The sequence below is a fragment of the Seriola lalandi genome, unplaced genomic scaffold (assembly GCF_002814215.2).
Source record: "Seriola lalandi dorsalis isolate HSWRI2012SDOR001 ecotype SW California unplaced genomic scaffold, Sedor1 jcf7180002054476, whole genome shotgun sequence".
In the NCBI taxonomy this organism is placed as follows: domain Eukaryota; kingdom Metazoa; phylum Chordata; class Actinopteri; order Carangiformes; family Carangidae; genus Seriola; species Seriola lalandi.
In genome coordinates this window covers 1,869,504-1,882,557 of record NW_019525029.1, presented here as the reverse complement: position 1 = coordinate 1,882,557, position 13,054 = coordinate 1,869,504, and the positions used below count along the sequence as shown (strand labels likewise).

The window sequence follows — 13,054 nt, the reverse complement described above, 5'->3', positions numbered from 1 at the left end:
TGTGTTCAGTGTGTGTGTGTGTGTGTGTGTGTGTGTGTGTGTGTGTGTGTGTGTGTGCGCATGTCCCCCTCTTACAACAGTCGCTGGAGACTATGAGCTCTGTCTCTACCAAGACTGGCTCGCCTCTGATGTCAGAGAGCACATTTTAAGAGGAGGAAGAGTGAGAATTTTGATGTAGATTTTAGTCAGAAATTTATTGTGGGTCAGTTGTTTCCATGCTTGTTTGTAGAGTTCCCTGCAGTGAATGAGTGGCACCCAGTTTGATCTCTGTATGCCTGACATGTACCAGTGAACTCATTATGTTACATCGTGCTGTTATCCTAATCAGCCAATTGATCTTTGTGAAATTGACAGCTTAGCTTAAAAGCACCCATGCAGCTTATATTACAGTCCACAGGGTTATATTTCTGCCTATATAGGGATATTCACAGCAAGCAAAAAGCCAGCGGAATGCAATTTATTGAGCAGTCTGAACTATTTGACCCAGGGTATTCTATTTATATCCAGTACAGAGGAAATCTATTCCTCGTTTTTTTCCTTTTCTTTTCTTTTCAGGCCTGACAGATATATCAAGTTTCCTTGTTAGTCTGCCAAGTTCATGAAGTTATCAGATGTTTTGCAGCAGCTGCTTGAAAGTCCTCTGTGGTTTTTTGGAAAAAGACAAATTGGATTGTGTGAAAGAGCCAGATTTTTCTCCTCCGTCATAAAAACTGCCTGTCAGATTTGTGTGGTGTTCAGTTGTGTGGTCCGGGGATTCGGACAGCATTTTAGGTCAAACTCATTAGGAGGAGCTCGGTTGTTTTGCAGCTGATGAATAATGGCTGTAATGAAATAAACTAGATTCTGTGGGTTTGTCATTTGGGGAGGATGTTTCTGGCACATACAACAAGTGCACCATGTGTTGCTAGGACTATTTAACTCTGAAAAACTGATGCTTCACAGTATCACGTGTTGTCAGTGTTTGTGAGGCAGCTTGTTTGTGAGTTTTGAATTTTCTCAGTCTTACCTGCATCCCTAAGCTTTTATGCTTACCTCACATTGATGGCTAAGAATGATTACATGTAATTTCAGCGGTGGCTATTTGATGATGCAGAGGGAGATTTTCCCTGTCCTCAGCATTTTCCAGTTGACTTCTATTGACTTGAATGCAAACTCAACATTTTTTACCACAAAAGAGCATGAAGAGATTTTGACCATGAAAAGATGTGAAAGAGCAGCAATATGATCTGTCTCACTATGAACAACGATAGTGATGCTGCAGACGGGAGGAGACGGAGCATCCGCTCCTGCAGTGAAAGACCTCTAGATTTAGCTCTGGTTATGTAACTGTCTGTGCTGTGATGGATTTGCTCTACTACTGCACCAAATGCTGAAGGCTGCTAATCTGACTGCTTTTTGAACTCAGATAGCCACAGTGATGCCTTGGGCTACAATTGCAAAAGCAAGAGTGTGATCGTGTTAACTCCGACCCAAAAGTGAGGTCAGGCCAGTTGCAATAGTTTGCAGCTTGAGAATTGATATGAATGGACAGTAAAATGATGACATTGACAAGTGGAAAATTAGGAGTAGTTTTATATTTCTGTATAAACTGATGTAGTTACAAGACCCAACAGTACATAAGCCTGATTTATTTATTTTTTTCCTTTCTCATGTGTTTGTGTGAGTGGTAATGGTGCTCTTTAACACAAACAACTCATTCTTATCCCATCTGCGTACTGGTTGACTCACTGGTTCTTCTTTCCATCATGGGTACTCCTCTTGTTCTGTTTGACTAGTTTGCGTATACAACTGAGAATATGTATCTGTTTTTCAGCCTACTCCTGTGTTTTATTGTCCTTGCAGTTTGCCACATATTTGTTTTTTATAAGAGGCTCTGTGAGGGGAAAATTGTGATAGTTAAAACTGAAACATGTACTGCACTTGATTTATTTAACTTGATCTAACCAGAGGGAGCCACATTGAGGGGGAAAAAAAAAATCACTTTTCCAAGGAGGTTCTGGCCAAGAAAGCAGCGCAGACAGTAAAACTCCTCCAGACAGTAGCACACAATCTTAAGGTCTAGAGCCACATGAGTTGTAGCCTCACTCATGAGTGATCAAACTCGCTGCTTGCGTCTGTGAGATTTTTGGCCCGGGAGGAGACCAAACAGATGTCCTTAATTATATATCCCCTGTTATTTTGTTTGGTCATCAAAAGGCCAGTGTTTAAGTGTACAGCTTGAACCATTTTAGCTGGTTAAGTTGGGGAAAAAACATTACATTACTCTTAATTGTATTTATAATTTTAAGGCTCTAAGAAGGTCATGTTTGGGGGAAAGAGTTCACTTCAGGATTTTCTTTCCATATTCATTTGTATGAGTTTTATCCATCAATTGAAGTCTTACTACTACATAACTTTTTTGTACTAGTAAGGCATATGGGGAAATTAGCTGTGGCTATGATGTTCATGATTTGACATGACCACATCCCTTACCTCAGGAGACAAAGGTTATTCATGAGCGAAAGATCGTCTTCGTATTCGTCATTGATTCTCAAGATACTGCCTCTGACTCTGGTCTTCATGGGAAACGGAGAGTCTCTAGTATAAAAAAAGTCATTGTTGGGAAAATTGCATCTCTTACCCCCGATTAGAAATGTCAAGCTCAGTGTCTCTTATTTGTTAGTGGAGCGTGAGAAAAGTTGCTTCTGAAGGAGGCTGGAGTATTTTCTGAATGGATTCAAAGATCCACAGTTATGAGGATGTTTGTAGAATTCACACACTGTTTCTGAACTTGGTGTATTCAAGCCTGTCTCAGGATCGTAGCTGAATATATCCTCACTGATATTGTTTTCTTTCTTTGACACCCAGATGACTCATCCTGCTACATTTCCTAATAAGCATTTGGAAGTGTAGGCGATTTCATGTGTTACCCGTGGTTGACTGAGACCTCACTGATGGGAGCATGTGTGTGTTTCATCCACTGTGGCGAGCTCCCACCTATCCTGGGTGGGGTCTGGTTTCAATTAGTGGTTCACTAGGAAACATGTGCCTGAAACCCAGCAGTGGGTTTTCTGCCTGTCATTCCCAACTGTTTATCCGCATACTTGTTTCCCTTCCTTTCTCCGTCATGCTCCTCCTCTGCTTTGCTATCCTTGCCTCATTCCTCTGAGTCACAAGTCTTCATATGAGATTGTGATGTGTAATTGGAAAATCAAGCAGAATTTTTCATCTTTCTCTATTCTGCCTGTCAGCCAGCCTGGGAACTTAAGATAGAGTTATTAAATGAATTGAACAGTGAGCTTCTCTGTGCTAGCTACTGTTGAGTCACTGGACAGTTAATTATTACAAGCCATTTCTGTGTTGGCTGGGAATTTGGATTTAAACAATAACTGTTGGCTAAATCTGCCAATGCCTTGCCAAGATAGCACATGGTCCTCATTTAGAAATCTAGTCTAATGCAACTGGTTAAATTGGACATGGATTGAAGAGGATTTTCCACACTTGATTATTGATGTTAATTTACTATACATGTTCCTCTACACAGTAAATCCAAGATGGTCCATGAATGAGACCCCTTGTGCTGTCTGTCACTCTAGCATTCCCTACTACCTCTGCCCATTATAGCGCATGTTCTCCTACAGATGGATTAAAAGGTTACATAATGAGACACTAAGGAATAGGATATTCATTTTAGCCCTGGAACTGGATTATCAGCTGCACACAGAGATGGTTGATAAATGATAACAGTATAACGCCACAAAATTGATCTTTGCCCCGAAAAAATACGATCAACAGATTAGTGTTGGGAAATTCTGAATAACAGTTTTAGTTTCATTGCATTGGTATTTTAAGGCAAAGAGAGCCAAATAAAGCAGACAGTTCTGGGATTTATCCATAAATAAGAGGACCACAATCCCATGGCGGTTTCTACTGACACAAATTCCGAAATAACTGGCAGGGAGACATTACATAGTGCTTAAAAGAATTTACCTCTTATAAGGCAAAAATGGTGAATAAAAAGAAACAATGTTGTTTATTCAGTTTTGCCTTTTTACAAAGATTCACTATTTCCCTTAAGTCAGAGGCCCTTGTAATTAAACAGCAGTGACATGAAACCTGTCATCCTCTCTGTTTCAGACATGACTGTTATAATAACTTCTCACCTTTTCTCTATAGACAGAGTCAAAGAAGTAGACAGGCCTATTATCCGTCCTTTTAAGTGAAAACAATGTATTTACATATTTGGTCAATTTGAATTTTTAAGATGAACAAAGGGATGAATTCCTTTTATGGGTTGAGAAAACCTTCTTCAGATAAATACACCATTTAAAAACCCACTGGATAATCTGACACATTGACAAATCTGTGTGGCTCCATTCCTTTCTTTATGAGAACATACAATCCAATTAGTCACATTATGCAGCACATGTTGGAGATCTTAGATAATCATTTCATTACTGTAATAAAGCCATTTTAAAAACGCTGTGTTGCTCGTTGTCGCTACAGTGAACTCTGCAGTGTTGCCAAGTTATGCCACATATAGTTGAAAACAGCATTGGGTTGTCACTGATCAGACATTTTCAGTTAAATAATAGTGGAAGGATTTTTCTTTGACTGATTGATTACTTAATTTAATGGATTTAATGGAGTCTCTAAAGAATACTGCAGTCACATATAGAAGCACTTTTACTGGAGTCACTGTTAGTCAGGACTAATAAAGTCATTTTTAATTGGTCAGCATCAGCTGGAGTATAAGGTCAATTCCCAGTCAGTTGAGATCCTTTGTTTATTTACCTGAAACCAGGTTTGTCAAGAACCTGAGAACAGGTTTTCATATGCTGTTATTATTAGATCATGAGAACCTGACTTGAATGTATGACACACACTATCCATACCAAACATCTTGAGACTTGGGCTAGTTCAAACATGATGATGCTTCGACTCTGTCATGTCAGTCATGTAATGATTTTTCACGTTGGTTGCTGAAGTCATTGAGGCGAAATGTGCTCAGTCAGTACCCCTCCCCTCTGTGTGCTACACTCCCACACTCCACAGCCAGGTGCTGTTCCCTGGCACCAAACGCAAGCATAACCAGCCGTGCCCATCACCAACAGCCTCACCCACAGCGACTCTGTTTTCCTTTTGGACACCTCCCTTTTCCAACAATGTTGCGCCATTCCTTTCTTAAGAACATACAGTCCAATGAGTCACATAATGCGGAACATGTTGTAGCTCATAGGTGATTATATCATTATCTTAACATCGCCATTATAAAAACGCTGGAGGTGTTTGTTGTTACTACATTTAACCCTGCAGTGTTGCCATGTTATGCCACATGTGGTTGAAAACAGCATTGATCAGAGACATTTTCAGTTGAATAATTCTGGTAAGATTTCTTCGACTGATTGATTAGTTGATTTAATAGAATAATGTAGCAAGAAGCACTTGCTGCTCGCTGCTGACTAAACATTTGCTGGAGTCAGTGTTAGTCAGGACTAATAAAGCCCATTTTTAATTGCAGTATAAGGCCAATTCTCAGTCAGTTAACATCCTTTGTTTATTGCAAACCGTGGCACTGTTCTGTAGGCATGCTCTATTGTGCTCTGTAAGATCACTGGAACCTGTTGCACGCTGGAAAAAAAACAGAAACTTTAGTCCATCATTGCAAGTGAGCTAACCACAGAGCAGCACAAACAAATACACAGCAGCCAGCAGTTTCTATTAAGGATATTCACGCTGCTGCAAATCCTGTGCAAACATTCTTGCCACAGCACTTGTACACTGACACAACCCTCTTGTTTGATATTATAGGAAACAATGAAGTTCAATGTACAGTACAGCACTGGCGGAAAGCAACAGCTGCAGTATATTTTCTCATAGGCCCTGTGGAGCTAAAGTACTGTATGTAGGAAAATACAAGTAACACAGGCACTTGTGCTGAATATTACATGACTAATGTCACCACACAAAAACCTGTGAAACTGAGGAATGAAGTAAACATTTTCAGCAAACGCTTCAATGGACAATACTTTTATTACTTGTCTAAGAAGTGACAGCTCTAAACATATTTTAAGATGCTACTGCCTGATTTTCTCCTTCATCATTGAGCCCTGATTGAAATCGTTTCCCCCATCCTACAAGATTTCCAAAGTTTGTTTCAGGTCTGCTCTCATCCTGCTTCTAAACACTTGTTGACCCGAGAGCATTGGGTAGATTAAGTTGTCAGGAGAGGACACATCAGTGGCAGAGCCAACTGGACACGCTGCAGTGAAGGAACAACTTTGTCTCGTTGTAGCCTAGTGGTAGTTGGAGATATTAAGATGAGTTACAACAAGTTGCAAAAAAAAAAAGATGGGTCATACCCTACTTATTAATGAGGGGAAGCAGTGATGAAATGAAATCATCCTCAGATTATGGAAATAATCATGCTGTTTGGAGGAACACTGTGGCCTTGTTTTGCATCTGGTTTGAGGACACGAACTGTCTTCTTGTCTGCTCAGGTGAATTGAGTTTGCTGTAGATAAGACATGTTTATCTAACTAAGACAGGGGTGCCATGAAATTAGGTGTGTTAAATGAGGATGTGCTGGTGTACCACTAATTATGGAGCAGCAAAGGCAGAGAAAACATACAGAAAATTGAGTGTCTGTCAGCCTGAAAGAACATAATGTTGGCACACTTAACAGCAAGTAAACAAATGTCAGTGGACAGGAAAAAATTACTTGCTAGTATATTAGTAAAATAATTACTATCCTCATGTTTGAACAAATGTATTTACTTGTCAAGGTGAATAATAGTTAAGGTTGTGTCATGTGTCCCACAGGTTATTGACTCACTAGGTGTCATGATATACAAAGCTCTGGACTATGGCCTCAAAGAAAACGAGGAGCGTGAACTCAGCCCGCCTTTGGAGCACCTGATCGATATGATGACCAACATTGAAGAAACTGAGAGTGACCCCTGTCCGGATGAGGGCTACGAGGCCACTGAAGAGGAGGATGAGTGTGAGGAAGAGGAGGCTGAAGAGGAGCTCGTCTCTGCTACAACCACTGGCACAGTCAGCGGCATTCGCAGCTATCAGGATATCATCTCGGTAGGTTGTTTCGGGGGTAGGAGGGGCTGGCTCTTTTAAAGATACACAGCGCTCACCTCCAAGTGATCAGTGCAGATGGCAAAAATTGCTGTAAACAAACAGGTAAAGTGTGTACAGTACAATCTAAGATGCACATGTTCCGATATACCTGGTGCATTCTGAATTCCTTGCACACGAACTCATGCACATTGCATCGATTGTGAGCTATGACAAAGTGCTTGTAATTGGTTGCAAATGAGAGTTAGTTTTTCTGCTAATTAAATTTACAGATTTTCCTATATCCTGCATGTGTTTAAAAACTGAACTGCCTGGATGTGCCCATATTCCTCCCTTTTCCTGACATTTTTACATCTGTTCTGTTAACAAAGAATTGCATCCACACATCATCATCACCCTAGCTCCAAACAAATTCCCTTGATATAGGCTGTCACGCTGTAAATTCCCCAAGTAGCTTCTGTATATGAAACTGGTAATTATAGCTGTGTAAACACACTGGTATTTGGGGAATAGGCTTAGAGACTTTCACAGCCTGTTCCCTCTATATAATGAACCCGGTGTAGAACACAAATGTTAGGTCTGTTTTCTGCCGGTGTGGCTCTAGTCTGGCCCCTAATTCCCCCAACAATGATTCTCTTGAGTGTGAACTGCAACATGTTGGTATGACAGGGCTAGATTAGGTAACTGCACATTCCTGACTAACCTCCTTCTTTCCTTGTACTCTGCTGTAATGTCAGACAGAGGTAGGTTGGGTCGTTGAGGGTTTGACGAGATGTGAAGCTGACTAAAGATGACAGGAGTGGCTAGTGAAGCATCGCAATAGGACAGGAATAGTTAGATGTTGAATGTGCTGAATAGGTTTTCTCAGGGCTTTAGTGAAATGGAGTGAACTGAGGAGTGGCTACATGAGCTGGCATGCTCTTACCAAAGCTGTCAATCTCTGTCAGTGTATTTTGTTGTTGATGATTGCTCACCAAATTTCACACACAAGGAGTTATCAGTTTGACACCACATCTGCAACCTGTGACATTGGCACATACTGTTGTTCATCCACACGTTTGCCTTTATACTTTGTAATAATAAATATGTTTTTGTGCTTGATAAAGGTCATTGTTTTTAGCATAAACATTCTCCTTACTCTGGGATTATTTTACCTGTGAGTTTCCCTTAAGTTACGAGGAAGAAGACACTTTCTGTTGAGTCAGACATTCCTGTGGCTTGCCAAGCCCATCAGCATGCAAATATGTCATTCTTCTGGTTTCCTGTTTGTTGCTAGAGATAATTTGACAGCTGTTCCATTACTCTGACAGACACCCTTTATTATCATTACAATCACTGTCAAATACCATAAGGGTCAGCTCTAGATGCTTGGGTGATGCTTATCAGGCAATGTTGCTGCTACTGGACAAGCAGGTCCACGCTGTTGAAAGTTCTGCTTCACACAATATTTTTAGCACACTTGTGTCATGGCTGTGAGGATAGCTATGTTGATCACACCGGACGGAAATATCTCAACAACTTCTGGATGGATTGCCATGACGTTGTATACAGACATTTATGTTCTCCAGAGGGGGAAGTCTACTGACTTTGGTGATCCCCTGACTTTTCCTCTCGTGACACCATGAGGTGACCTCTTTGGTTTTCAGTTAAATGCGTAAAAATCTATTACATGGATTGTCATGAAATTTGGCAAAAACATTCCTACGTCGGAAGTCTGCAGACTGAAAATGGCTCAAAATGTCAAGAATGATTGTACAAAAAAAGGCTCATCTTACCTTTGCTCTGTGAGATCTCTGTACACACCAGTATGCAAGATACTAATGTGTCTTTATGTTTTAAGTTTAATTGATGTTTATTGCAAAAGTGCCCATAAATACATATAACCCGTTCCTTTCCTTTTCTCCTCTACAGCTATGTTCTACACACCTGCCCAGTCCATCAGACGCTCCCAGTCATTACCAGGCTGTGTGTCGCGCTCTCTATGCAGAGACTAGGGAACTGCGCACCTTTCTGGAAAAGATTAAGAGCGCCAAGGAGGTAAGAAACTGTAGCATCCTACCTCTGTGAGTTGTTTTTAAATCTGATGAGGTCACAGTCAAGCAGAAACACAATCAGTTACATCTGCTCACCCACTTGAGTATTTTACCATAACAATTGATAATACCACATACGAAGTGAGTCTTCTACCCTTATTTAAGAAATAATGTTTAACTTTTACACTCGCTTTTAATAATTGTCGGTTGTCCACATTCCCAAAGTCAGGTGAAATTGAAGGTGAAAGGGCAAAGTGTGTTTAAAGGCGCAGCACAGACAAAAGGGTATGAGAAAGTACTAAACTCCCTTGTCCTGGGTGTTTACCATTCTGCTTTAGTAGGTGGATTGGCTGTGTAGAACTCAGTTGGTTAAATTAGAATCTGTTGCCGGGAAAAGAAAATACCCGAGCGGTGCCCAGAAATGGCACAATAGCAACAAAACAGCCCATAAAGCAGTGATGGTCCAGAAGGACTGAGACTGTGCGTGACCTCCTCATCAGGCCAGCTGAGAACTCAGCCAAACTTGATCTGGCATCAGTACACTAGCTAACTGATTCCTGTAAATGAAGTATTAGTACTGAAGTGATGGAGTTTGATTAGTGAGGGATGCCCTACAGAGCTTGTACTTCTTAAGCAACTGTTCACAAAGATCTGATGGAGATCACTATTTTTTAATTAAGATTAAAAATTAAAGATTCATTAATGTGAAGAAAAACACACTGTCCCATACAGTTACGTATATAGCCTATTTTCAGAAAAGAATGTTGTCATTACAAATTGTTTTAGCATTTAAATGGTAAATACAATCTGGATGAATGAACAATGAACAACCTGAAGTGCATCATAGAGCTTGTGGGAAAATTGTTTTCCATCCCTCACTCATGCATTCATAATAAACATGAAATCAAATTCTTGTACACATACCACTATGCTGTTGTTTGCCTTGATTGAGGTTTAGAGAAGATGTAACCACACAAATTACTCCACAGCTTTTCAGACAACATAGCTTTACTTAAAGTTGTACGAACTGGCTGAGACTTCTGCAGGAGGCATGACTCATGCAAACAATCTTATATAACATATGGTTATAGAATCAGTGCAACATTATTACAGCAATTTAAGGAGCTTACAGGAGGGATGCTCCTGCCTACAGAGGCTCCTTTGCACTTCCTGTTGCACTGAATGCCACTGGATAATTGATAATAAGTAACCATACACATTACCACACATCACACATGCTTACAAATTAGGAGGCTAGTCAGTGAGTCTTTCTTTCAGTTTTTCTTGCACTTGTTTTTGCTATTTTCTGGCACTGCAGATCCACTCTTTTCTGCCTCTCCAGAAATACACTGAAATCTTCTTTTTTAATTAAAAGCGTCAGTGAGAGACAAGTGACATGATTAAAAAGGTGTAAATTGGCAGCAATAATAGCTATCAGAAGAGATCGGTCAGATTAGCAGGAAAAAAGATTATGCATAGAAGGAATGTGTTCCAGCAATAAAGATGGGTGTAGATGAATAGATGTGAAGATGATAAGAAGAAAAGCAGCTGTGGCTGTCAGCACAGGACCCTTTTGATCTAAAAGTCTGACATTGAGTGATCTCGAGTGATTATGTTTGATTCAATTATTTTAATTAACCTAAGTTGAACTTGAGACAGTAGCCTTTTTAGATTTGCTTACGAAATATGAAGAAGAGTTTGAGTGTATCTGTAATGAAGATAAACTGTGTAACTCACTCCAGTCTGAGTGGCTACTTTGTCTCTCCTCAGTCAGTACATATAAATGTCTTCAATTAAAGGAAAGGACAGTGGGACAACATGTTAAAAATACACACAGCAGACTACATCAACAACGCGGCGGGTGATTTGACATATGAAACAGTCACACAGAACTTCCAATAACTATCTTGTTCAGCGAGGATTCAGCAGACACGCATTAATAGCAGTTATTAGTTGGCTATTGACTTGACTTTTTCCCCTCTGGTACGCCAGCAGTATAGCATGAGACGAGATATCGACGTCCGCATGTGAAACAACATCCATTGATTAATTAACCAGACTGCTATGAAAATACGGGCAGATTGCCAGTGACCTTAACTTAATTCCAGTCAGTACTGGGAATGCAGTGGTACATGCAGAGCATGTATTAACGTTAGAAAACAATTTTTAATTTCTTTCTACATTTTCCCTCCCCCTCTTTTTATGTTCCTCCTGTTCCTTTCCTTGGCTAGAACCTTCGGAAAATGGAAGGTGAGACACACGAGGAACCTGTCAAAGACCTCAATGAGCTGCAAAATGCAGACTGGGTAAGAAGGACTTTACTATACCAAGCACCACTAGATTTAACTATGTGTGGAAAATTACACAACATTCACATGCATGTGTTCTGAAGTATAATTTTTATTCCCACTAGGCACGGTTCTGGGTGCAGGTGATGCGAGATCTACGACATGGTGTAAAGTTGAAGAAGGTTCAGGAACGCCAGTACAACCCACTGCCCATTGAATACCAGCTCACACCCTACGAAATGCTGATGGATGACATCCGCTCTAAACGTTATAAACTGCGAAAAGTCATGGTGAGGATTTAACTGGCCGGGGTCAAAATGTCACAATAAGATTATTCTTTTGATTATGCTTGTTTCCTCCATGTGAAATTGAAATCTCAGATGTCTGTTAATGGTCTTAAGCGCATGTGTTTGTAATTCCAGGTGAATGGAGACATCCCTCCAAGGTTAAAGAAGAGCGCACATGAAATTATTCTGGAATTCATCAGGTCACGACCGCCGCTCAATCCTGTGAGTAATACACAACATGGTGGCAGTAATCTATCAGATATTTTCCCCATTGGTGCAATATTAATACTTAATACTTAATAAAAATTAATACTTAAAAAATGCAATCAATCTCACTTTGGTTTCCATGGTGATGGCAGTCAAGTGCTCACGCCTGTGCTTGTCATGGCAGGCCTCAGCCCGTAAACTGAAACCCCACCCTCCCCGACCCCGGAGCCTTCATGAGCGACTGCTTGAGGACATCAAAGCTGAGAGGAAGCTCAGGCCGGTCTCACCAGACATGATCCGCAGAAGTCGTTTGGGTGAGACACTGATACAGACGTGATGATTATCTTTGTATCCTATAAATGAAAACAACACTCTCCTGGACAGAACTCTCACACAAATAATTGTGCTTTTTGTTCAGAATATCAAAGTAAACCTTTTTGTTCTATCTGAAAAGAAACCTCGGCTGAGTGTTGCCATTAACCCGCTGCTGCTCTTTATGAACCGCCTCTCAACAAAAATCATTAACCATGACTTAATCATTCTTAACTGCATCCATCATGATTACTCTAACAGCCCTCTTCCCCCATTGATCCGTTCACTTCATCACAAGTGTCCTAGTGTTTAAACAAGGACTGCAGCTGTAACTGCAGCTGTGAGCCTTCAGCTGTGTGTTAGACCTGCACGTAATTACGTAATGCTGCCTTTTGTGGTTTTCCTTATAAAACCCAGCAGTGCAGAATAGGTCATTTTGGTATCTGGTGGTCATAATTGGCCAATTGGAGATAAAGTTTTAAACCATTAAAGGCTTTGATCAGATAAAAACATCAAATATCAGTCAGTCAGTACCATACTACTGTCTACATAAGATGCCTTTTGTTTAGGGCTTTAGGAGGATAACATACGGCTGTTGTTGCATAATCATACATATGGACTGTACAGGTTTTCTGAAACACTTTCTAAAGTATATTATTTTTAGGAACAGTCTATTTTGTGATGTTTTATAAACTTGGATGATTCATTGACTTCACCATCCATGTTAACTCTCATGGATTTCTTTTTCTCCTTTTTTGCCTCCATTTCCTTTTTTTTTTTCAAACATGGGCATATCTGTCAGTCATGCGACCTCTTAGCATGTCTTACAGTTTTGACTCATCAGGTAAAGTTGAACATC

General features: G+C 40.3%; 1 protein-coding gene across 4 annotated transcripts in view; it reads left to right on the top strand.

The window, feature by feature from the left end:
* The window catches only part of spire1a (spire-type actin nucleation factor 1a), a 29,201-nt gene that overhangs the window by 7,819 nt on the left and 8,328 nt on the right, over positions 1 to 13,054 (top strand). For all 4 annotated transcript variants that reach the window (XM_087175608.1, XM_087175609.1, XM_087175607.1 and 1 more), the window contains exons 3-8: positions 6,802 to 7,071; positions 8,980 to 9,105; positions 11,333 to 11,407; positions 11,515 to 11,679; positions 11,812 to 11,898; positions 12,068 to 12,197. In XM_087175608.1, coding sequence (XP_087031734.1) covers positions 6,802 to 7,071; positions 8,980 to 9,105; positions 11,333 to 11,407; positions 11,515 to 11,679; positions 11,812 to 11,898; positions 12,068 to 12,197 — 853 coding nt within the window. The remainder of the gene's footprint in view (positions 1 to 6,801; positions 7,072 to 8,979; positions 9,106 to 11,332; positions 11,408 to 11,514; positions 11,680 to 11,811; positions 11,899 to 12,067; positions 12,198 to 13,054) is intronic.